Source organism: Tachypleus tridentatus, chromosome 3 (genome assembly GCF_004210375.1).
Source record: "Tachypleus tridentatus isolate NWPU-2018 chromosome 3, ASM421037v1, whole genome shotgun sequence".
Classification (NCBI taxonomy): domain Eukaryota; kingdom Metazoa; phylum Arthropoda; class Merostomata; order Xiphosura; family Limulidae; genus Tachypleus; species Tachypleus tridentatus.
Window position 1 is genome coordinate 104,183,082 of NC_134827.1, and position 26,832 is coordinate 104,209,913.

The window sequence follows — 26,832 nt, forward strand, 5'->3', positions numbered from 1 at the left end:
CATATTTATGGCCTATTCCACAAACAAAATTAACACAGGTGCAACACCAGCACAATGCAACATTAAATAGTTAATTAAGCGCACAGAGCTTCCAATAAGAATAACTAGTCTCCTAGCACCATCAGATGGGCAGAGTTTAGTCTTATATTTGCATAATAGATGGATCTTTGTCAGAGCACTTGATTAGTTAACACGCACGTTCACGAGTGTTTGAATAGTTTATACAAATAGATATATTTTCTGTTTGCATGCAATCATTAACGTGACTTTTTAATTTGTCATTTATATTCTCACAGTAAATCAAATAAAACTCATCTTTTCATTAATACGATCATAATCAACTAACTGTACCATATGAAGAGAAAGCAAAAATGTTGCAAGTTCGCATTAATATATAAATTTCCAGTTGGTGAGGTTTATTTCTAGGCCTGGCATGGCCTAGCGCGTTAAGGCGTGCGCTTCGTAATCTGAGGGTTGCGGGTTCGCGCCCGATTCGCGCCAAACATGCTCGCCCCCCCCAGCCGTGGGGGCGTTATAATGTGACGGTCAATCCCACTTTTCGTTGGTAAAAGAGTAGCCCAAGAGTTGGCGGTGGGTGGTGATGACTAGCTGCCTTCCCTCTAGTCTTACACTGCTAAATTAGGGACGGCTAGCACAGATAGCCCTCGTGTAGCTTTGTGCGAAATTCCAAAACAAACAAAAAGGTTTATTTCACTTTCCAAAGCTAGATGACTATTTGTTAAAGCAATGCGAAGCCTAATCTATCATTCGATTTATCATTTGTCACTGAGTTACACCGGTTTCTGGGTATTACATCCTTTCATTGGTAGGGTTGAACATCGTCAAAACTAGGTTTATTCTAATAATGTTATTTTTATCCAGTTTATATATGCGTGTGTGAACTAAGCATAAATTATGGCGGAAATTTGTTCGGATTATTTGAAATTGTTAATGATGTTAACTCTTATCGTGTAAAAGACGTGTCAGACACAAACAGTATTGTATTTAAACTTCTGCATTTAAAGTGATCAGTAAATTTAGGCACAAACAAGTATGACATTTTAACGTAAACCTTTGATATCCGCGTTTACTACGCCCTCTTTTGATGCATTTTATCTTAGCCAGAAGGTTTGGTTGTTCGAATTTCGCGCAAAGCTACTCCCTAATTTAGCAGTGCAAGACCAGAGGAAAGGCAACAACTCATCACCACCCACCGCCAACTCTTGGGCTACCCTTTTACCAACGAATAGTGGGATTTACCGTCACATTATAACGCCCCCACGGCTGAAAGGGCAAGCATGTTTGGCGCGACGTGAATTTTATTTCATGAAAAAAGGAATAGATGGGGATCACATTTAGCAAACGCTCTGCAAAAAAAAAACTGCTTCTTTATAACAGAAGTCGGGCACATCTTAGTGGTTAACGTGTCGATTATAAGGGTCCGAGATTCGAGACGTGATGCTACTGATTAAGATTCACACTTTGAGATATGGACTCGTTAAAATAATGGATGACAATCTTATTAATCCGTTCAAAAATGTCACATAAAGATTTCATGGCAGCAGATCTTGTTGGCCAGATATCTTCTTTCTAGTCAGTAGTTCAAACGAAAGAAACAGCTACACTCTAATCCTAGAGGTCTCTAACTTGGGTGTCTTTTAGGCTGAAAATTTCCAATTCCTTAGAATATTAAAAATAAAAAGTAGATTCTACAGCTGGTCGTGTTAATAAAATATTCGAGAATCTTACCGATAAAATTGTCTTTCGTCAAATACTTCACTTTAGTATTACATTTATTAAGTGAAAAATATCACGTCATTTTTTTCTTTCTCAACGTTAGCTGTTGTCCGACATGACCAGGTGGTTAGGGGGCGCTCGACTCGCCATCTGTGGGTCACGGGTTCGAATCTTCGTTCACCAAACATGCTCGCCCTTTCAGCGGTGGGGGAGGCGTTATAATGTTACGATCAATACTACCAAACATTGACAAAAGATTAGCCCAAGAGTTGGCGGTGGGTGGTGATAACTAGCTGTTTTCCCTCTCGTCTTTCACTAATAAATTAGGGACGGCTAGCACAGATAGCCCTCGAGTAGCTTTGTGCGAAATTCCAAAACAAACAAACAATTCACTAATAAATTAGGAAGGGCTAACTAACACAGAAATCCCTCGTCAAGATTTGCCCAAAATCCAAAACACATCTCAAGTTTTCCGTGTTTGACTTATATCGCCTTATAACCACGGATTCTCCGAGATTATGAGAAACCAATTTCAAGTAAAAATATATCTCAAGACGGCTGGTATGGGTATTAATACTTTTACTAATAAAGCAAAGAACAACGTTTGTTAACCTGAAGGTGACCTAGGAAGGTCGGAACGTTGTTCTCTACTTCATTAGTAAAAGTGTTAATACCCATACCAGCATCCTCAATTTCGGCTTCTGTTCTTCGGTGTTTATTTTTGTCTTTATTGTAGTTTTATCTAAACATCTTAAAATCAGCCTTTTCATTTTCAGTTTTATTACTTTGGAATCTGTGTTTTCTCTGTATATGTTATAGCAATGATAACGGCTCTAGAACATAGTTCTATTTGAGTAAAGCTCCGTAACTTACCACCAACGAACGAACCAGTGATCTATCGAGCACAATGACTCCTGAAAGTGGGGATATTACTGTATAATAAACTGATTACCTATTTCTGTTGTTTATCGGTTAAAACCGAAACTAAGTAGTCCTAAAAAACACAATTATACATTTAGTATATCTGAATCAGCTTAAAAATAAGCTCTAATGTCCGAATATTGAATAATACAGAAAATGATACAAAATGGATAGATATAACCTGAGATTAAACTGATCGTAGCTGATGGGTTTGTTTGTTAGTTTTGAATTTCGCACAAAGCTACTCGAGGGCTATCTGTGCTAGCCGTCCCTAATTTAGCAGTGTAAGACTAGAAGGAAGGCAGCTAATCATCACCACCCACCGCAAACTCTAGGGCTACTCTTTTACCAACGAATAGTGGGATTGACCGTCACATTATAGCGCCCCCACAGCTGAAAGGGTGAGCATGTTTGGCGCGACGGGGATGCGAACCCGCGACCCTCAGATTACGAGTCGCACGCCTTAACGCGCTTGGCCATGCCGGGCCATGTAGCTGATGGGAAAAGATAAAACAGCAGGAAGTGAAAGCGTACAATTTTTTTGGAGGGGAAGGAAGTATTTAATACGATATAATATAAAAAAAATGTTTATAGCAAGCGTACAAAGTTCAGCGGTAAATTTGAAGGATTATAACGCTAAAAAGTATGTTTCGATACCCGTGGTGGGCGGAGCACAGATATCCCGTTTTGTAGCTTTGCGCTTAATAAGAAACAAATTTTGAACAAACGATGATAAAGAGCATAATAATATTCACACGTTTCAGAGAAAACAGAACAAACCGGGCCTAACAAGGCCTAGCGGTTAGGGCGTTCAACTCGCAATCTGCGGGTTCCGTCATCAACATGCTCACTCTTTCAGCCGTGGGGGCATTATAATGTGACGGTCAATCTCACTTTTCGTTGGTAAAAGAGTAGCTCGAGAGTTAACAGTGTGTGTGATGTCTACTACCTGCCTTCTCTCGAGTCTAGGCCCCGGTATGGCCAGGTGGTTAAGGCACTCGATTCGTAATCTGAGAGTTGCGGGTTCGAATCCCCGTCACAACAAACATGCTCGCCCTTTCAGCCATGTGTGCGTTATAATGTTACGGTCAATTCCACTACTCGTTGGTAAAAGAACAGCCCAAGAGTTGGCGGTGGGTGGTGATGACTAGCTGCCTTCCCTCTAATCTTACACTGCTAAATTAGGGACGGCTCGCACAGAGAGCCCTCGAGTAGCTTTGCGCAAAATTAGAAACTAAACCCTTGAGTCTATTACTTGTAAATTAGGAACAGCTATAACGTAAATAGCTTTCGTGTGGCTTCACGAAACCGTGTTTGAAAAACGGCAGGAAAAGTTTCGATTTTTTTGTTGTTGAATAACCTAAGCTCATTGTTTTTATCATTAGCGGTGTATATATATATATCACAGTGTAATTGACTTAAACTTTAAAAGAAAGAGGCGCGATTAGAAACACTGATTTATGCAGCATTATGGTGTAAACGGCTACGTCAGAGGTACCATGATCCAATCATAAACATCCCTTCTAGTCGTATTTATATCCTTATTTCGCAAGCAAAAGAGTTCGCGAAAAGCAAAATTCTCGAGACCACAAATGCGGCAACAAATCAATTTCACATTATCAGGCACCAGGTGTCGCTTTGTAATTTCGGCTACAAATGGATGAGCGATTTATATAATGCAAACTTCGCGGTATTTTCATGTTGCTCCCACTGGCACTGCGGTACGTTTGTATACTTAACAACAATAGAAACCGGGTTTTGATACTCGTGGTGAGCAAAGCACATGTAGCACTTTGTGTAGCTTTGTGCTTGATTTTAACTATGGGCCACAAATATTCTAACTTCGCGCCCTGTTACTCAACCTGTCTTTTCTCTTTAGTTCATTGCATTTCATGTGTCACATTAAAAATATTAAGAAGTTTACATATAGGTTTAAATGTAAATAAAGATGTTATCTAAGAAAAGCTAACTAATGTACCCAAATCACCCTTGGTATGTTTCATTCCTCATCTACTCATATTACCTACTTTTCCCGCTAGATGTCACACCGACTTAATAGCATATTCTACGTCACGATGATAGAGGCTGTGGGTGATTGGTGAGATCGCCTTAACAATCAATTGTTATTATTATCATAATAATCGACTTTGTCCAAGTAGAGTGAGTCAACCCATACGTACGACGTTACTATTGACCGTGAGGCTAAACTTGGTACCTCGGCTATTACCGACCTCTCACGTCACATCCACGTGCTCACTTTAACACACCGGGTATCGCGAATGCCCCAGCCGACCAACTGTCAACACGATCGTTTTTAGCTCGTTTGTTAGGTTTAACATTTTCGTTGTTAAGCCTACCCGAGTCACCGAGTGAAGACAAGTGTTTCGGCTTCAGACTCGTGTTGTCGTTAGAATTTACCAAAACCGTTTACTTTCACTTCAGAAAGTACTAATGAGATTTGGATTCTCGGACCGGCTACTTGGTTGTTGTCTTTTTTCAGGTCAAAAGTTAAATCACAAGGTTATTGTTTCATACGAGTCTAGTGCTACACCTAACTTTTACTGTATAACTAAAACATATATATAAATATATAAACATATATAAATATATGTATATAAAATATACAAACTATGACACAAGAAGAAAAACGGACGGTCAAAATCTGGCATTTAAAACAAGGTTAAACTAACTAAATGTTCGGTTGTCGTGTGGTAAGCCTGTAGTTTGTCCGTTTCATCCTCCGAGAAAAAGAACTACAAATAAAACGGCGAAAACGTCAATAACTCACTTTATATCAAAGGAACATATGAGTCTCTGCAACAAACCCTGAAGTTTAACACCTGAGGGACGTGAGCCTGTTTCCTACAAACGTATTAACTTGGGCCACTTCCAGATAATGTTACACTCCATAGATAAGGAAAATTGTCACGAAAGTGCTGAAGAGAACATCCAGCTAGGAAGCGCCTTCCGTATAGTGCCTCCGAAACGACCAAAGGGTGGTAAGTGTTTTGACATTTTTCTTTGTAGCGTTTCTTCAGAGACGTTTCTCAATTTGTCTGGACTGTTTTCAGACTTTTGTTTTTACGTTTTCGCCTTTGACATGTTTTTGTTAGCTCTGTTGTAAAAAAAGCTCTGGATTTCGGAGTTGGCGAGCTGGCTTCGAACCTGTGCGTTAACGCAAAATATTCACCGTAATTTAAGCTGAGGGTGCGTTATGAGGATTACAGTCAGTTCCCAGCGTGAATTATGAGTGGTATGGTTCGGATAACTGATCGTCTTCCCTCTCTGGTCAGTAGTTAAAACATTGGAATGGCAGTAAACAGTATTAGTAGATTTAAAACAGAAGTACAATTTTACTTCTTCATTAAAACACGGGTTTCTCTGAACTATGTATCTTTCACCGTTGATCTAATCTAAACATATATTAGATGCTTAGAAATAAAAGGTATAATAATTTACGTCAATTTTTTTCCTGAAATTTCGCAAGCACGTGGAGGCTGATTAGAAGGTAGATGGCAGACAGTATCAGTTTGAGTAGTTTACCCTTCAGGGTTGTTTGCTTTTTTGAATTTCGCACAAAGCTACTCGAGGGCTATCTGCGCTAGCCGTCCCTAATTTAGCAGTGTAAGACTGCTAAATAGAAAGGCAACTAGTCATCACCACCCACCGCCAACTCTTGGGCTACTCTTTTACCAACGAATAGTGGGATTGATCGTAACATTATAACGCCCCCACGGCTGAAAGGGCGAGCATGTTTGGCGTAACGGGGATGCAAACCCGCGACCCTCAGATTACGAGTCGCACGCCTTAACACGCTTGGCCATGCCGGGCCCCCTACCCTTTAAGAACCTGTTAAATAATTAATCGAATTGAAAGTAGAAAGTTTAATATTTAGGCTCAAGAAGATATATTATATCTATTATAACTGAAGATTTTAACTGAAAGAAAACACTTTTAAGTTTTGAAGATGTAAAACATTTCGCACATTTAAGGTCGTTGAATATTTCCATGTTGTTGTTTTCTTTTCTTTTGCACATATGATTATTATTTCTATTTAGAGTAAAGTCGCAAAAATTGTCTTATATTTATAATATTTTAAACAAATGTTTCCAAAGTATTCATATAAGAAATTGTTTGTGGGTGTGAGGTTGCTGGTTGTATATCATACGGCAAGTTTGTTTGTTAAATTTCTGAATTTCGCGCACAGCTAACATAAGGACTATCCGCGCTAGCCATCCTTAATTTAGCAGCGAAAGACCAGAGGGAAGGCAGCTAGCTGGTTATCACCACCCACTGCCAGCTCTTGGGCTACTCTTTTACCAACGAATAATGGAATCGACCGCAACACTATAACGCCCCCACAGCTAAAAGAGTGAATATGTTTGGTGTGACTGGGATTTGAACCTGTGACTTTCAGATTATGAGTTGAATGTCTTAACCCACTTGGCCAGGCCGGATCTCACACGGAAATATTTCATTTAATTACACACATTCCTGGTAAGAGCTCTCGTGTGTTTTACTTAGAAAATGAGTGACGTGTCCCAGGCCAGGCCGGGCCTCATACGGCAAGATTTAATTTAATTACACTAATTCCTGGTGAAATCCATCGTGTGTTTTATTTAGAAAATGGGTGACGTTCCCCAATGCTTTGATCAGTTCTTTACATCTAGTGTTGTAATATGCAAAAATAGAAAGTTACTTAATATGATGCTGTATATGGACCGCATCGATAGTGGATTATATGTCATGAAGATCACAAAAATATAATAATTAACAAAATACAAGAACTGTCATGTACCCTAGTGACGTACCCAAGAACTATACGTCGCGTAGCGTAAGGTTAATTAACATAACGTTTTGGGACAACATGGAATCTATCAGTCCATCTCGGCTGTTGTACACTCTAAACTAAATTAACTTAAAGCCAGCCCTTATAATTCATACACTTATCAAGCTGTTTCTCAAACTCGTTTAAATTTACTGGCTCTACAACATCTGAAGGCAACCCATTCCGAAGGCCAACCACCCTGTTACAAAAATGAAACTGTCTTAGTTGAAGATGACTCCTATCCTGCCAAAATTTATATTTGGTTTACTTGTCCAACTATTCTCACTGTTAAATATGAAAGCAGATGATAGGTCAGCGGTGTCAATTCCATTTACAATCTTAAACATTTCAATCAGAAAACAGTTTGAAAGCTTTCGACCTTTCCTCATACAAAAACCCATCCATTCGTGAGACATTCTAGAAACCTTTCTCTGAACCTTTTGTTTGTTTGCTTGTTTTGTAATTTCGCGCAAAGCTACACGAAAGCTATCTGCGCTAGCCATCCCTAATTTAGCTGTGTAAAACTAGAGGTAAAGCAGCTAGTCATAACCACCCACCGTCAACTCTTGGGCTACTCTTTTACCAACCAATAGTGGGATTAACTGTGCGTTTTAACGCCCCCATGGCTGAAAGGGCGAGCCTATTTGGTGGGAAGGGGTTCGAACCCGCAACCCTCGGATTACGAGTCGCACGCCTTAACCCACCTGGTCATGCCGGACCTAAATATAATTAAACAATTAAATCGGTTTATATGCATATTACAACATAAATAAAAATTCTCTTCATATTAAATGTTTGGTTTACGCTTCCACTCCACCCACCCTCATAAAATGTGACTCCTATATATATATATAGCGCCGCAGCATTGGTTTACTTGTAAACCGAAACTGAAACTCACGCTCAAATAATAATAATAATAATATTCTATCTTTCTAAATAGTATAGTGTACCCTGGCACATTCACATGTTTAATTACAAACAAACAATTTAGGACGCTTATCTCGTGGATGAGGTTGTTGAAATGCTGCTGAGTGAATTATACACGAGTATCACGAGTGTGTAATGAAGAAACTGACATTCATCGCTTAGATTCGTGTCATTCGGATGTATATGCACATGTGTGATTAAAATCGAACACAGCATAAGAAAAACTCTACTAGAGTTTTCTCGTTTATGTCGAAAAATACTTACTTAACCGAAATAAAGATAAAACTTATTTACGTATTAAACACTACACAGTTGGTCCCTGAAATTTTTTTTTTTTTTTTTGTACATGGCCATACTATCATAATTTTATATGGTTGTACAGCCCCTTCCCCCAAAATGGTTTTGTTAAATGACCCTCTTGCAATAGTTTCCTACAACTATATAGCCCCTTCACACACACACACACAAAAACATATTGTCATATTATTTGGTTATGTTGTAATACTTCTCTAATGCTACAGGTATTGAAACAAAATGATTATGTTTGTTTGTTTTTTAATTTTGCGCAAAGCTACACAAGGGCTATCTGCGCTAGCCGTCCATAATTTAGCAGTGGAAGACTAGAGGGGAGGCAGCTAGTCATCACCACCCACCGCCAATTCTTGGACTACTCTTTTACCAACGAATAGTGGGATTGATCGTCACATTATAACACCTCCACGGCTGAAGAGACGACCATATTTGGTGTTACGGGGATTCGAACCCGCGACCCTCGGATTACAAGTCGAACGCATAAACCACCTGGCAATGCCGGGTTCAAAATTATTTTGTACCTGGTTGTATTGTAATAGTTTTCTACCGATACAAATCCGCCAACAAAATAGTTGCCCCCCCCCACTAGCACAGCTGTAAGTCTACGGATTTACAACGCTAAAATCAGGGGTTCGATTCCTCTCGGTTGACTCAGCAGATTTTACTACTTGGCTACCTTTTAATAGTAACCTAAGACTATTTGTCAATCTTCTCTGTCTCTGTTGCTTAGTTATTAAAAACAAAGTGTACGATATTATTTATTTAGTTTTCAAACAGAAGCATCTCTGTAATTGTAACGAATTTAAAACATAACTTCCCTAAACTGTAAAACAAACATTTCTAAATTTACAGTTGTCTCTATTTACTACGTGCCTTCATCTATTTCTGTTTGTTTGTAGTTAACCACAAAGCTACAAATGAGCTATCTGTGCTCTGCCCACGACGGATATAGAAACCCAGTTTCTCGAGTTGTAAGTCCGCAGACATACCGCTATGCCACTGGAGGACACCAACCGTAATCGATCGTGACAGAATCGATCAATGGTTTAGACATTATTTATTTACTTACTGACGCTTGGCCGGGCATGGCCAAGCGTGTTAAGGCATGAGACTCATAATCTGAGGGTCGCGGTTTCGCATCTCTGTCGCGCCAAAGATGCTCGCCCTCCCAGCCGTGGGGGCGTTATAAGTACGGTCAATTCCACTATTCGTTGGTAAAAGAGTAGCCCAAGAGTTGGCGGTGGGTGGTGATGATTAGTTACTTTCCCTCTAGTCTTACACTGCTAAATTAGGGACGGCTAGCACAGATAGCCCTCGAGTAGCTTTGTGCGAAATTCAAAAACAAACAAACAAACTTGTTTACTGACGAGGGTTAATTTGTTAATATCCGTAAAACGAGTCCATGTATCACTAAAACAAATAATTAATAGATAGTGTTTTATTTTTAATTTCGTGTCTTGACTGGGAGTAGAAAGAGACGATTTTGCTTCATTACCATGATATAGACAAATGAAAACCGACAAAGTGGGATTATATGTTTTTAATTAACTATGTTTATGTACTTCACATAGAAACTGATAATGCGGAATAATTGCTCTATCTTTCCAACAGTAAATTACTTACCTAAAAAATATTATAATCAACAGTAATTACATTTTAAATTAAATGTACCATTTTTATTTCACTTATACTTTTCATCTCGATAAAATAATGTCTCATTTGTAATTAAGCACACAGCCACACAAACGGCTTTCTGTGCCCTGCCTACCACGGGTAAATGAAGCCGGTTTCTACCGTTGAAAGTCTGCAAACATTCCGCTGTGCCACTAAGAGCATCCAGGTTCGTATAGACCTTGCTATAATGTTGAGGCTGAGGACAAACGGCAACGATTTGTTTTTAACAGTGTATGGCCAGGTGCATTCTAGTAATAAAATATTGAACTGTGAATATGAAGATGCATGGTTCGCGTCCCGTCACCACAAAAACCGAGCTACACACTTTGGAGCCGTGTGTATATTAAAAGACAAAATACACCCATCCAATTAAATTAGTCAAAGAAGCCTTTACAATGTCATTTAACAAAAAGGAATCTTCAATAACCGCGGCACTTGAAATTCTTTCAGACAGGATTAAAGTAAATTAATTTATGAGATCTTTGGAGTGGTAAGATGATCGGTTGTAAGGATTTGAACTCCTGAGTCTAAAACTGTAATCAGATCTCAAAATGGTTAAAAGACGACGGAGGTACGAGCTAAAAATTTGGAGCTAAAAACAACAACAACAAAACTCAGAGTCGTTCTATGAGCCACTATGCCGCGGCTAAAAAAAATAGCGTAAGTTTTCGCGATATTTTAAAGGAACAAAACGTTTTAAGTGGCTTGATGCTGTTCCTTGTTTGTATGAAAGATATGGATACTGTGTACTGTAGTAGAAAACACATAAGACAGTAACTATTTGTTTTATCTAGTTAGTTACACAGGAGAGTAAATAAATACGTTTCATATGTTTCCACAATAGCCGAATGTTTTATATGTTAACAGATTACAAAACAAAATAGCAGCATATTGTCTATTTTTATTTACTACAATACTTGATAATCCGGAAATAGCCGAGTTTTTCTAGTGATTCGACTGTGGATCCGAAGATTATTGGTTCACGACTCATTGACGCAAAAAGGCGCTTCGCACTTTGGTGCCGTGGGGGCGCTATAAGAATCCTTGTTACGTTCGATAAGATAACTGTGCCCTAACAGTTTATGATGGATGACGTTGATCAAACAGTTTATCCAGCGTGTCAGTTCGAAAGTAGGGATGACCATACTTATATAGGCTTAAAGCTTGGCGCAAAGTTTGTGGAATAAAACAAAACAAAAGTGAAAGTTTACAAATTATTACAGAACAAAATAAAAACAAACAAGCAAAAACTAATACCTGACAGTCTTATGTTCTATGTTTATATGTAGTACAATACACAATACCCACATGTTTATCCACGATATACAATAGTCAAGCAATTTTCATGATTACCTGCAACAATATGCGACACATTTTCAAATCATTTTAATAACTTATTTTTCACTAAATCATTTGTATGTCCCTGTTTATGGTTTCATTGGCTGCAAAGTCTCAAAAACAACATAAGTGACAAAAAATATAAATTAAAATGTGATTAATATTGTAATTAACTCCTCCTCAGGACCCCTATGTGTTCTACTTTTTCAGTTCTTTGTATTGCAATGGGTAAAAAATAGCACAACATTATTCTGTTTCACACAATACGCGGACCCGACCGGTAGAGAACGGTATGAGTTGTCGAACTGTGGATATGAAGGTCCGAAGTTCGCGTTCCGTTACCACAAAAACGCGTGAAACGCTTGTATAGACTTTGAGGATGAAATTCACCGGGCTGCTAAAAGACGGCCTGGCATGGCCAAGCGCGTAAGGCGTGCGACTCGTAATCCGAGGGTCGCGGGTTCGCGCCTGCGTCGCGCTAAACATACTCGCCCTCCCAGCCGTGAGGGTGTATAATGTGACGGTCAATTCCACTATTCGTTGGTAAAAGAGTAGCCCAAGAGTTGGCGGTGGGTGGTGATGACTAGCTGCCTTCCCTCTAGTCTTGCACTGCTAAAGTAGAGACGGCTAGCACAGATAGCCCTCGAGTAGCTTTGTGCGAAATTCCAAAACAAACAAATGCTAAAAGACCGTCTTAATACGCCTACTAAGCAAATTCGTTTATTTGTACATAACGTTAAACAGTGAAACCTGTCTAAGGTGGAATTGCACTAGACCGAGTACAATTTCAAGCTTAAGCAGGTTTTCCGGCTGAGACAGTGAAGATGCATTTTCTAAATTATATAAAAATTTTGAGCGGAACGTTATACTTGCTTGTTTCAAGGGAAGTAACACGTTTGTGAATAAAGTTATTATACTGTTTACACTATATTTATTAGAATAAAAACCAAAGTAGGAATTCAATATATGCATAAGTACACAAAATCTTAATCAAATTTATTTGAAGAAAATGTCCAATTTAAACTGTTTCGTTTTTTTAATGGGCTTCTTCACGCGGTTAAAAAAGAACGCCAATTCTACGATCTTTTCATGAAGTTCATTTTTCTACTTCATTTTTGCATACAATTTGATATCGTTAATATAACTTAACACTTGTGATAAAGTATGGATTTCTATTTCCTCACTGTCTTTTCCATTTTGTTCATCTTCTGAATCTCTCACACTGTTATCAACTTGTGATTCTATTGTAAATTTTAAATCAATTTCATCAGTTTCTGTCAAGCCATTCTTGTCAACGTTCACAAAACTTTCCACGTTCACTAGAATCATCATAACAACAACTTCTCCACAATCTCCGCCATTATCAAGAATAAATCCACCGTTTCCAAAGCACTTTACTACGCATTCCTTTAACACATTTGATTGGATGACTTAAAAATGAAATTGCATCTAACACGTCAATTTTCATGGTCATTTCAAATGCTCTCTTACATGTATTGTTTTAAAGGTCACAGGTGAGAACGACAGGAGGACGAGCGAGGTTTGTAATGTTAGAAATAAATAATTTTTGTTTGTCATAACAAAGCTTTACATAATAGACCACCTGTGCTATACTCACCACGAAGAGATCTTAGCCCGATTCTTAGCGCAGTAGGCCTACAGATTTACCACTGAGCCACTGTGGATGGGGGCGAAACAAATAATAATAAATAACTTGCTGTTTGTTTGTTTTTTTTTATAATCCACTCGAATGTGATTAAATGTCTCATCAATTTCAACTCTACATCAGCTATATAATTAATCCCGGAAATCCAATTACATTCATGTACGAATCCTTCCACAAAATTCCAAACGGTTTTGTTATTATTTTTGGATTTTAGTGTGCCCTTTCTTGCTAACAAATATTCTTCCTCCAAAACAGAGAAGACTTGTATATTGCACGTGACTATATACATTACTCACGTGCATGCTTCAACTGACGAGGAACGTGATTTTATGTTGCTTCCAGGGAGAATTACTTTCTTTATCATTCTTTTGTTTGCCCCCCCCCTCCGATGGCTGGACTAGTGATAAGTGTGAATGCTTATGACACTAAAAACCGAATTTCGATACCCGCGGAGGGCACATATAATATGTTCAGTAGCTTCGTGCTTAACTACAAACAAGTAAAATAAATCAATCTTTGTATTAATTTCACCTTCGAAGGAATTGACCATCTCGCGTTCGGGTAACATCCTTGGCTGTCTCTCACCTGACCTGACCTCGAAACTGTGTTTATAAGTCAGAACTCCGTGACAAAATAAAAATAAAACAAACGTTTATGAAAGTAATCCTCAAAGAAACACTCTTTACTCTGGAAGGTAAAAAAGACGAACAAATATTCAGTTTTTTTTTTCAAAGCTGACAGTTCAAAGTAAGTAAGGTGAAACTGAGACATTGTCCATCTAATTTTACATATATGTACGTGTACGACGATGATAACGTTGCAGGTGTGCGGTCTGCTCTGGGTCGGAGGTCAGTCGTATTGTTCACGACTTGGGAGGGCTAACGGCTTTACCGATCTTTTTATGTTGCAGCACGACACTTAATAGAGACCTGGAAAGATCAGGTGCTATTTATATCTTCTCCTTCCTGTTGCACTGGCGTTATCTGATCCGTTTTAGCTGTGCACCATTAATTCGGAAAAACTGGTAAGTATTGAACATCTCATAAACGAGTGATCTGTATCTTCAAAACCACTGATACAGACATGGTCCCGATACAGATAATGTGATTATGTCAGTGGTTTTGAAATGTAAGACTGTTGACATTTTAGAAACAGTGCTTGTTTATTTGTTTTGAATTTCACGCAGAGCTACACGAAGGCTATCTGCGCTAGCCATCCCTAATTTAGCAGTGTGATACTAGAAAGAAGGCGGCTAGTCATCACCACCCACTGCAAACTCTTGGGCTGCTCTTTTATCAACGAATAGTGGGATGCCGGGCCCCACGTAAAGACGAAGCTTACCTCACGATGATGCTATTTAAAAGCATAGTTTATAGATTATAGTTTACCAAATGAACAGGTATTAGCACACGTGGGACTATTTCTGAAATTGACCCGGAATGGCCAGGTGGTTGAGGCACTGGACTCGTAATGTGAGAGTCGCGGGTTCGAATCCCCATCACGCCAAACATGCTCGTCCTTCCAGCTGTGGGGGACGTTACAGTGTGACGGTCATTTACACTATTCGTTGGTAAAAGAGTAGCCCAAGAGTTGGCGGTGGGTGGTGACGACTAGCCGCCTTCCCTCTAGTCTTACACTGCTAAATTCGAGACTGTGAGCGCAATTAGCCCTAGTGTAGCTTGCCGCGAAATACAAAACAAACTAAACCAAACCTTACATGATAAAGACATTCTACCACACTATAAATGTATACATATAAAGACACACGTGGCCCATACTTAGTTCTGGGTTTCGCTCTTGATGCGTTTTGTGTTACGAGAACCTGAATTTGCTTCAGTTGAAAAAAATTAACTGCCGTCTTTCACGCGTCTTCAGTTAGAAACGTAAGAGAAACGTTGAATTCGTGATTGACACAACTATAGTCTACGGTGTCAAAACCACTGATCACGTAAACCGTCGTGTTTTCACAGGTACTTCCATTTCTCTGTCGTCGCCAGGACCCGGGGTAATACCGTTTATATCGTCGGAGTATATTTCACCGTATTATCCTGGCTGGCGGTGCAGTTCCTCAGGGGGTGATCTCCCCACTGAAGGCGACATCGAGGTTAGAATCTTCCTTCCCATTCTTTCCATTTCTTACGTCTCCTATGTATCCTTATACCAGCTATGACATGTCGACGGGTAAGTAATTTTTATTCTAGTACCCAGTTTATTGTGTTAGTTATACATTAAACGTGGTGTTCAACAATACAATAAGTATCCAGGTAAGGGACCGAATAAATATTTTAGTGTTTAAAAATGCAGAAATTCTCCACGTAATGGACAGGATAAAGAATATAGTGTTTAAAAATAAGCTTTCGTATAATGGACCGCACAATGAATAGTGTTGAAAAATAGTACAGGCTTATGAAAAGTATAATTAACTAGTCACGCGCTTCCCCATAACAAAACACCACAAAAATTGTTAAGATGATAGTATTTGTTTCTACCTCTCTCTCTGTCTGTGTGTGTGTATTTAATGTATTTGTAACAATCAAAATGAATTTGCCCACACATATATTCCTGTCAAAGACGTCCTGTGATAAAGTTATGACCCATCCACTGTTCCGTTTCATCTTCAAATATGGGTTGTTTTAATTCAAAGCGACTTTTCTAACAACTAGAGCATCGACAAATATTAGTTAAAAGTGTAATATATATTTCTTAAGAATAAAATGGTTGTAGTAACGCACGTGTACTTGTCTTGCCCTTCGGCTCTAGAATGGGTTAGTGTGGGATAAATCGATGCTGATTGAAGGAACAACCTCATCCGAAGATTTGGTGTTATTGTTGAAAAGTACATTTCAGTTCACTTAAACATTCAAAATGTTTTAGGATATCCAAGGTGAAAACCTTCAGTATTTGTTTGTTTAAGAAACTCCACTCGAAGCTACAAAGATGGTTATATTCCTAACTCTGCACTGGTAGCATCCACTACCAATTTTTAAGGAATTTTATCCGACGAAAGAGTAGAAGTTAACTGTTATTCTTATAAGCCTCCCAAAGTGCAAAGCGCAATCTTACGGCAATGGGCCACAAACCATGGACCCTTGAATTCATGGTGTGAGTAAAAGCAGGGTACCTAATTCACAATCCATTCACATCTTTATTAGTACAAACAAAGGAATAGAATATTTAATTAATTATACTCATTAATGTATTGATTTTTAGTATTGATTTTACCAGATGTTAGTATTAATTAATGAGACAGCGAACGAAGAAGTTGAACTATGATAGTGCAGTCAACGTGGTTGTTTCGTTTGTTTGTTTGTTTGTTTTTCAATTTCGCACAAAGCTACTCGAGGGCTATCTGTGCTGGCCGTCCCTAATTTTGCAGTGTAAGACTAGAGGGAAGGCAGCTAGTCATCACCACCCACCGCCAACTCTTGAGCTACTCTTTTACCAACGAATAGTGGGATTGACCGTCACATTATAACGCCCCCACGGCTGACAGGGCGAGCATGTTTGGCGCGACGGGGATGCGAACCCGCGACCCTCGGGTTACGAGTCGCACGCCTTAACGCGCTTGGCCATGCCGGGCCCAGGGTGTTTCGTATTCCACCACAAATACAACGATTTAAATGTTCTTTTTAGGAATCCTTGATGTTCTAAAGAAGAGCTATAACATTTCTATCTCTTTAGTTTAACGGAACATGATCAAACATATTACTCCTAAGTCAAGTGAAGAGATGTAGCGTTCACATGAAGATGTGATGGGTATCAACATAGGCTGTTGGATGTAGCGTTCACATGAAGATTTAATGGAAATGATAACCATCTGTTAGATGTGGCATTTACATTATAATCCAATAGGAAGGTATGATAACAGTCTGTTTAATGTAGCGTTCACATACAGATATACTGGGTAGGTTTGACAACAGCCTGTTGGATGTAGCGGTCACATGAAGATGTACAGGAAGTTATAACAATCTGATGAACGTAGGGTTCGCATGAAGATGTAACGGGTATGATAACAGTCTGTTGAATGTAGAGTTCACATGAAGATGTAACGGGTATGATAACAATCTGTTGAATGTAGGGTTCACATGAAGATGTAACTGGTGTGATAACAATCTGTTGAATGTAGGGTTCACATGAAGATGTAACGGGTATGATAACAATCTGTTGAATGTAGGGTTCACATGAAGATGTAACGGGTATGATAACAATCTGTTGAATGTAGGGTTCACATGAAGATGTAACGGGTATGATAACAATCTGTTGAATGTAGAGTTCACATGAAGATGTAACGGGTGTGATAACAATCTGTTGAATGTAGGGTTCACATGAAGATGTAACTGGTGTGATAACAATCTGTTGAATGTAGGGTTCACATGAAGATAAAACGGGTATGATAACAATCTGTTGAATGTAGGGTTCACATGAAGATGTAACTGGTGTGATAACAATCTGTTGAATGTAGGGTTCACATGAAGATGTAACGGGTATGATAACAATCTGTTGAATGTAGGGTTCACATGAAGATGTAACTGGTGTGATAACAATCTGTTGAATGTAGGGTTCACATGAAGATGTAACTGGTGTGATAACAGTCTGTTGAATGTAGGGTTCACATGAAGATGTAACTGGTGTGATAACAATCTGTTGAATGTAGGGTTCACATGAAGATGTAACTGGTGTGATAACAGTCTGTTGAATGTAGGGTTCACATGAAGATGTAACGGGTATGATAACAGTCTGTTGAATAACAAGAACTGAACACCTATAGAGTAAGACAGTTTATACACTGTTTTAAGTAATAACAAGAACTGAACACCTATAGAGTAAGACAGTTTATACATGGTTTTAAGTAATAACAAGAACTGAACACCTATAGAGTAAGACAGTTTATACATGGTTTTACGTAATAACAAGAACTGAACACCTATAGAGTAAGACAGTTTATACACTGTTTTACGTAATAACAAGAACTGAACACCTATAGAGTAAGAAAGTTTATACATGGTTTTAAGTAATAACAAGAACTGAACACCTATAGAGTAAGACAGTTTATACATGGTTTTACGTAATAACAAGAACTGAACACCTATAGAGTAAGAAAGTTTATACATGGTTTTAAGTAATAACAAGAACTGAACACCTATAGAGTAAGAAAGTTTATACATGGTTTTACGTAATAACAAGAAATGAACACGTATAGAGTAAGACAGTTTATACATGGTTTTACGTAATAACAAGAACTGAACACCTATAGAGTAAGAAAGTTTATACATGGTTTTACGTAATAACAAGAAATGAACACGTATAGAGTAAGACAGTTTATACATGGTTTTACGTAATAACAAGAACTGAACACCTATAGAGTAAGAAAGTTTATACATGGTTTTAAGTAATAACAAGAACTGAACACCTATAGAGTAAGAAAGTTTATACATGGTTTTAAGTAATAACAAGAACTGAACACCTATAGAGTAAGAAAGTTTATACATGGCTTTACGTAATAACAAGAAATGAACACGTATAGAGTAAGACAGTTTATACATGGTTTTACGTAATAACAAGAACTGAACACCTATAGAGTAAGACAGTTTATACATGGTTTTACGTAATAACAAGAACTGAACACCTATAGAGTAAGAAAGTTTATACATGGTTTTACGTAATAACAAGAAATGAACACGTATAGAGTAAGACAGTTTATACACTGTTTTACGTAATAACAAGAACTGAACACCTATAGAGTAAGAAAGTTTATACATGGTTTTAAGTAATAACAAGAACTGAACACCTATAGAGTAAGAAAGTTTATACATGGTTTTACGTAATAACAAGAAATGAACACGTATAGAGTAAGACAGTTTATACATGGTTTTACGTAATAACAAGAACTGAACACCTATAGAGTAAGAAAGTTTATACATGGTTTTACGTAATAACAAGAAATGAACACGTATAGAGTAAGACAGTTTATACATGGTTTTACGTAATAACAAGAACTGAACACCTATAGAGTAAGAAAGTTTATACATGGTTTTAAGTAATAACAAGAACTGAACACCTATAGAGTAAGAAAGTTTATACATGGTTTTACGTAATAACAAGAAATGAACACGTATAGAGTAAGACAGTTTATACATGGTTTTACGTAATAACAAGAACTGAACACCTATAGAGTAAGAAAGTTTATACATGGTTTTAAGTAATAACAAGAACTGAACACCTATAGAGTAAGAAAGTTTATACATGGTTTTAAGTAATAACAAGAACTGAACACCTATAGAGTAAGAAAGTTTATACATGGTTTTACGTAATAACAAGAAATGAACACGTATAGAGTAAGACAGTTTATACATGGTTTTACGTAATAACAAGAACTGAACACCTATAGAGTAAGACAGTTTATACATGGTTTTACGTAACAACAAGAACTGAACACCTATAGAGTAAGAAAGTTTATACATGGTTTTACGTAATAACAAGAAATGAACACGTATAGAGTAAGACAATTTATACACTGTTTTACGTAATAACAAGAACTGAACACCTATAGAGTAAGAAAGTTTATACATGGTTTTAAGTAATAACAAGAACTGAACACCTATAGAGTAAGAAAGTTTATACATGGTTTTACGTAATAACAAGAAATGAACACGTATAGAGTAAGACAGTTTATACATGGTTTTACGTAATAACAAGAACTGAACACCTATAGAGTAAGAAAGTTTATACATGGTTTTACGTAATAACAAGAAATGAACACGTATAAAGTAAGACAGTTTATACATGGTTTTACGTAATAACAAGAACTGAACACCTATAGAGTAAGAAAGTTTATACATGGTTTTAAGTAATAACAAGAACTGAACACCTATAGAGTAAGAAAGTTTATACATGGTTTTAAGTAAAAACAAGAACTGAACACCTATAGAGTAAGAAAGTTTATACATGGCTTTACGTAATAACAAGAAATGAACACGTATAGAGTAAGACAGTTTATACATGGTTTTACGTAATAACAAGAACTGAACACCTATAGAGTAAGACAGTTTATACATGGTTTTACGTAATAACAAGAACTGAACACCTATAGAGTAAGAAAGTTTATACATGGTTTTACGTAATAACAAGAAATGAACACGTATAGAGTAAGACAGTTTATACACTGTTTTACGTAATAACAAGAACTGAACACCTATAGAGTAAGAAAGTTTATACATGGTTTTAAGTAATAACAAGAACTGAACACCTATAGAGTAAGAAAGTTTATACATGGTTTTACGTAATAACAAGAAATGAACACGTATAGAGTAAGACAGTTTATACATGGTTTTACGTAATAACAAGAACTGAACACCTATAGAGTAAGAAAGTTTATACATGGTTTTACGTAATAACAAGAAATGAACACGTATAGAGTAAGACAGTTTATACATGGTTTTACGTAATAACAAGAACTGAACACCTATAGAGTAAGAAAGTTTATACATGGTTTTAAGTAATAACAAGAACTGAACACCTATAGAGTAAGAAAGTTTATACATGGTTTTAAGTAATAACAAGAACTGAACACCTATAGAGTAAGAAAGTTTATACATGGTTTTACGTAATAACAAGAAATGAACACGTATAGAGTAAGACAGTTTATACATGGTTTTACGTAATAACAAGAACTGAACACCTATAGAGTAAGAAAGTTTATACATGGTTTTAAGTAATAACAAGAACTGAACACCTATAGAGTAAGAAAGTTTATACATGGTTTTAAGTAATAACAAGAAATGAACACGTATAGAGTAAGACAGTTTATACATGGTTTTACGTAATAACAAAACTAAACATCTATAGAGTAAGACAGTTTATACACTGTTTTACGTAATAACAAAAACTAAACATCTATAGAGTAAGACAGTTTATACATGGTTTTACGTAATAACAAAAACTAAACATCTATAGAGTAAGACAGTTTATACATGGTTTTACGTAATAACAAAAACTAAACATCTATAGAGTAAGACAGTTTATACACTGTTTTACGTAATAACAAAAACTAAACATCTATAGAGTAAGACAGTTTATACATGGTTTAAAGTAATAACAAAAACTAAACACGTATAGAGTAAGAAAGTTTATACATGGCTTTACGTAATAACAAGAAATGAACACGTATAGAGTAAGACAGTTTATACATGGTTTTACGTAATAACAAGAACTGAACACCTATAGAGTAAGAAAGTTTATACATGGTTTTAAGTAATAACAAGAACTGAACACCTATAGAGTAAGAAAGTTTATACATGGTTTTAAGTAATAACAAGAAATGAACACCTACAGAGTAAGAAAGTTTATACATGGTTTTACGTAATAACAAGAAATGAACACGTATAGAGTAAGACAGTTTATACATGGTTTTACGTAATAACAAGAACTGAACACCTATAGAGTAAGAAAGTTTATACATGGTTTTAAGTAATAACAAGAACTGAACACCTATAGAGTAAGAAAGTTTATACATGGTTTTAAGTAATAACAAGAACTGAACACCTATAGAGTAAGAAAGTTTATACATGGCTTTACGTAATAACAAGAAATGAACACGTATAGAGTAAGACAGTTTATACATGGTTTTACGTAATAACAAGAACTGAACACCTATAGAGTAAGAAAGTTTATACATGGTTTTAAGTAATAACAAGAACTGAACACCTATAGAGTAAGAAAGTTTATACATGGTTTTAAATAATAACAAGAAATGAACACCTATAGAGTAAGAAAGTTTATACATGGTTTTACGTAATAACAAGAAATGAACACGTATAGAGTAAGACAGTTTATACATGGTTTTACGTAATAACAAGAACTGAACACCTATAGAGTAAGAAAGTTTATACATGGTTTTAAGTAATAACAAGAACTGAACACCTATAGAGTAAGAAAGTTTATACATGGTTTTAAGTAATAACAAGAACTGAACACCTATAGAGTAAGAAAGTTTATACATGGCTTTACGTAATAACAAGAAATGAACACGTATAGAGTAAGACAGTTTATACATGGTTTTACGTAATAACAAGAACTGAACACCTATAGAGTAAGAAAGTTTATACATGGTTTTAAGTAATAACAAGAACTGAACACCTATAGAGTAAGAAAGTTTATACATGGTTTTAAGTAATAACAAGAAATGAACACGTATAGAGTAAGACAGTTTATACATGGTTTTACGTAATAACAAAAACTAAACATCTATAGAGTAAGACAGTTTATACACTGTTTTACGTAATAACAAAAACTAAACATCTATAGAGTAAGACAGTTTATACATGGTTTTACGTAATAACAAAAACTAAACATCTATAGAGTAAGACAGTTTATACACTGTTTTACGTAATAACAAAAACTAAACATCTATAGAGTAAGACAGTTTATACATGGTTTAAAGTAATAACAAAAACTAAACACGTATAGAGTAAGAAAGTTTATACATGGCTTTACGTAATAACAAGAAATGAACACGTATAGAGTAAGACAGTTTATACATGGTTTTACGTAATAACAAGAACTGAACACCTATAGAGTAAGAAAGTTTATACATGGTTTTAAGTAATAACAAGAACTGAACACCTATAGAGTAAGAAAGTTTATACATGGTTTTAAGTAATAACAAGAAATGAACACGTATAGAGTAAGACAGTTTATACATGGTTTTACGTAATAACAAAAACTAAACACGTATAGAGTAAGACAGTTTATACACTGTTTTACGTAATAACAAGAAATGAACACGTATAGAGTAAGAAAGTTTATACATGGTTTTACGTAATAACAAGAAATGAACACGTATAGAGTAAGACAGTTTATACATGGTTTTACGTAATAACAAAAACTAAACATCTATAGAGTAAGACAGTTTATACACTGTTTTACGTAATAACAAAAACTAAACATCTATAAAGAAAGACAGTTTATACATGGTTTAAAGTAATAACAAAAACTAAACATCTATAGAGTAAGAAAGTTTATACATGGTTTTAAGTAATAACAAGAACTGAACACCTATAGAGTAAGAAAGTTTATAGATGGTTTTACGTAATAACAAGAAATGAACACGTATAGAGTAAGACAGTTTCTACATGGTTTTACGTAATAACAAGAAATGAACACGTATAGAGTAAGACAGTTTATACATGGTTTTACGTAATAACAAAAACTAAACATCTATAGAGTAAGACAGTTTATACACTGTTTTACGTAATAACAAAAACTAAACATCTATAGAGTAAGACAGTTTATACATGGTTTTACGTAATAACAAAAACTAAACATCTATAGAGTAAGACAGTTTATACACTGTTTTACGTAATAACAAAAACTAAACATCTATAGAGTAAGACAGTTTATACATGGTTTAAAGTAATAACAAAAACTAAACATCTATAGAGTAAGACAGTTTATACATGGTTTTAAGTAATAACAAGAACTGAACACCTATAGAGTGAAAAAGTTTATACGTGGTTTCACGTAATAACAAGAACTGAACACCTTTGGAGTAAGAAAGTTTATACATGGTTTTAAGTAATAACAAGAACTGAACACCTATAGAGTAAGAAAGTTTATACATGGTTTTACGTAATAACAAGAAATGAACACGTATAGAGTAAGACAGTTTATACACTGTTTTACGTAATAACAAAAACTAAACATCTATAGAGTAAGACAGTTTATACATGGTTTTACGTAATAACAAAAACTAAACATCTATAGAGTAAGACAGTTTATACACTGTTTTACGTAATAACAAAAACTAAACATCTATAGAGTAAGACAGTTTATACATGGTTTTACGTAATAACAAGAAATGAACACGTATAGAGTAAGACAGTTTATACATGGTTTTACGTAATAACAAGAAATGAACACGTATAGAGTAAGACAGTTTATACATGGTTTTACGTAATAACAAAAACTAAACATCTATAGAGTAAGACAGTTTATACACTGTTTTACGTAATAACAAAAACTAAACATCTATAGAGTAAGACAATTTATACATGGTTTTACGTAATAACAAAAACTAAACATCTATAGAGTAAGACAGTTTATACATGGTTTAAAGTAATAACAAAAACTAAACATCTATAGAGTGAGACAGTTTATACATGGTTTTAAGTAATAACAAGAACTGAACACCTATAGAGTGAAAAAGTTTATACGTGGTTTTACGTAATAACAAGAACTGAACACCTTTGGAGTAAGAAAGTTTATACATGGTTTTAAGTAATAACAAGAACTGAACACCTATAGAGTAAGAAAGTTTATACATGGTTTTACGTAATAACAAGAAATGAACACGTATAGAGTAAGACAGTTTATACATGGTTTTACGTAATAACAAAAACTAAACATCTATAGAGTAAGACAGTTTATAGATGGTTTTAAGTAATAACAAGAACTGAACACCTATAGAGTGAAAAAGTTTATACGTGGTTTTACGTAATAACAAGAACTGAACACCTATAGAGTAAGAAAGTTTATACATGGTTTTACGTAATAGCAAGAAATGAACACCTATGGAGTAAGAAAGTTTATACATGGTTTTACGTAATAACAAGAACTGAACACCTATAGAGTAAGAAAGTTTATACATGGTTTTACGTAATAACAAGAACTGAACACCTATAGAGTAAGAAAGTTTATACATGGTTTTACGTAATAACAAGAACTGAGCACCTATAGAGTAAGAAAGTTTATACGTGGTTTTACGTAATAACAAGAGCTGAACACCTATAGAGTAAGAAAGTTTATACATGGTTTTACGTAATAACAAGAACTGAACACCTATAGAGTAAGAACGTTTATACGTGGTTTTACGTAATAACAAGAACTGAACACCTTTGGAGTAAGAAAGTTTATACATGGTTTTAAGTAATAACAAGAACTGAACACCTATAGAGTAAGAAAGTTTATACATGGTCTTACGTAATAACAAGAACTGAACACCTATAGAGTAAGAAAGTTTATACACGGTTTTACGTAATAACAAGAACTGAACATCTATAGAGTAAGAAAGTTTATACACGGTTTTACGTAATAACAAGAACTGAACACCTATAGAGTAAGAAAGTTTATACATGGTGTTACGTAATAACAAGAACTGAACTCTATAGAGTAAGAAAGTTTATACACGGTTTTACGTAATAACAAGAACTGAACACCTATAGAGTAAGAAAGTTTATACACGGTTTTACGTAATAACAAGAACTGAACACCTATAGAGTAAGAAAGTTTATACATGGTTTTAAGTAATAACAAGAACTGAACACCTATAGAGTAAGAAAGTTTATACATGGTTTTACGTAATAACAAGAAATGAACACGTATAGAGTAAGACAGTTTATACATGGTTTTACGTAATAACAAGAACTGAACACCTATAGAGTAAGAAAGTTTATACATGGTTTTACGTAATAACAAGAAATGAACACGTATAGAGTAAGACAGTTTATACATGGTTTTACGTAATAACAAGAACTGAACACCTATAGAGTAAGAAAGTTTATACATGGTTTTAAGTAATAACAAGAACTGAACACCTATAGAGTAAGAAAGTTTATACATGGTTTTACGTAATAACAAGAAATGAACACCTATAGAGTAAGACAGTTTATACATGGTTTTACGTAATAACAAGAACTGAACACCTATAGAGTAAGAAAGTTTATACATGGTTTTAAGTAATAACAAGAACTGAACACCTATAGAGTAAGAAAGTTTATACATGGTTTTAAGTAATAACAAGAACTGAACACCTATAGAGTAAGAAAGTTTATACATGGTTTTACGTAATAACAAGAAATGAACACGTATAGAGTAAGACAGTTTATACACTGTTTTACGTAATAACAAAAACTAAACATCTATAGAGTAAGACAGTTTATACATGGTTTTACGTAATAACAAAAACTAAACATCTATAGAGTAAGACAGTTTATACACTGTTTTACGTAATAACAAAAACTAAACATCTATAGAGTAAGACAGTTTATACATGGTTTTACGTAATAACAAGAAATGAACACGTATAGAGTAAGACAGTTTATACATGGTTTTACGTAATAACAAGAAATGAACACGTATAGAGTAAGACAGTTTATACATGGTTTTACGTAATAACAAAAACTAAACATCTATAGAGTAAGACAGTTTATACACTGTTTTACGTAATAACAAAAACTAAACATCTATAGAGTAAGACAATTTATACATGGTTTTACGTAATAACAAAAACTAAACATCTATAGAGTAAGACAGTTTATACATGGTTTAAAGTAATAACAAAAACTAAACATCTATAGAGTGAGACAGTTTATACATGGTTTTAAGTAATAACAAGAACTGAACACCTATAGAGTGAAAAAGTTTATACGTGGTT

At 35.6% G+C, this 26,832-nt stretch overlaps 1 protein-coding gene across 1 annotated transcript in view; it reads left to right on the top strand.

Moving 5' to 3' along the window:
- The first annotated feature begins 4,822 nt into the window (after nucleotides 1–4,822).
- The window catches only part of LOC143247657 (uncharacterized), a 54,807-nt gene continuing 32,797 nt past the window's right edge, over nucleotides 4,823–26,832 (top strand). Inside the window, exons 1-2 of the mRNA XM_076496037.1 lie at nucleotides 4,823–5,657; nucleotides 15,374–15,584. Coding sequence (XP_076352152.1) covers nucleotides 15,551–15,584 — 34 coding nt within the window. The 5' untranslated portion in view covers nucleotides 4,823–5,657; nucleotides 15,374–15,550. The remainder of the gene's footprint in view (nucleotides 5,658–15,373; nucleotides 15,585–26,832) is intronic.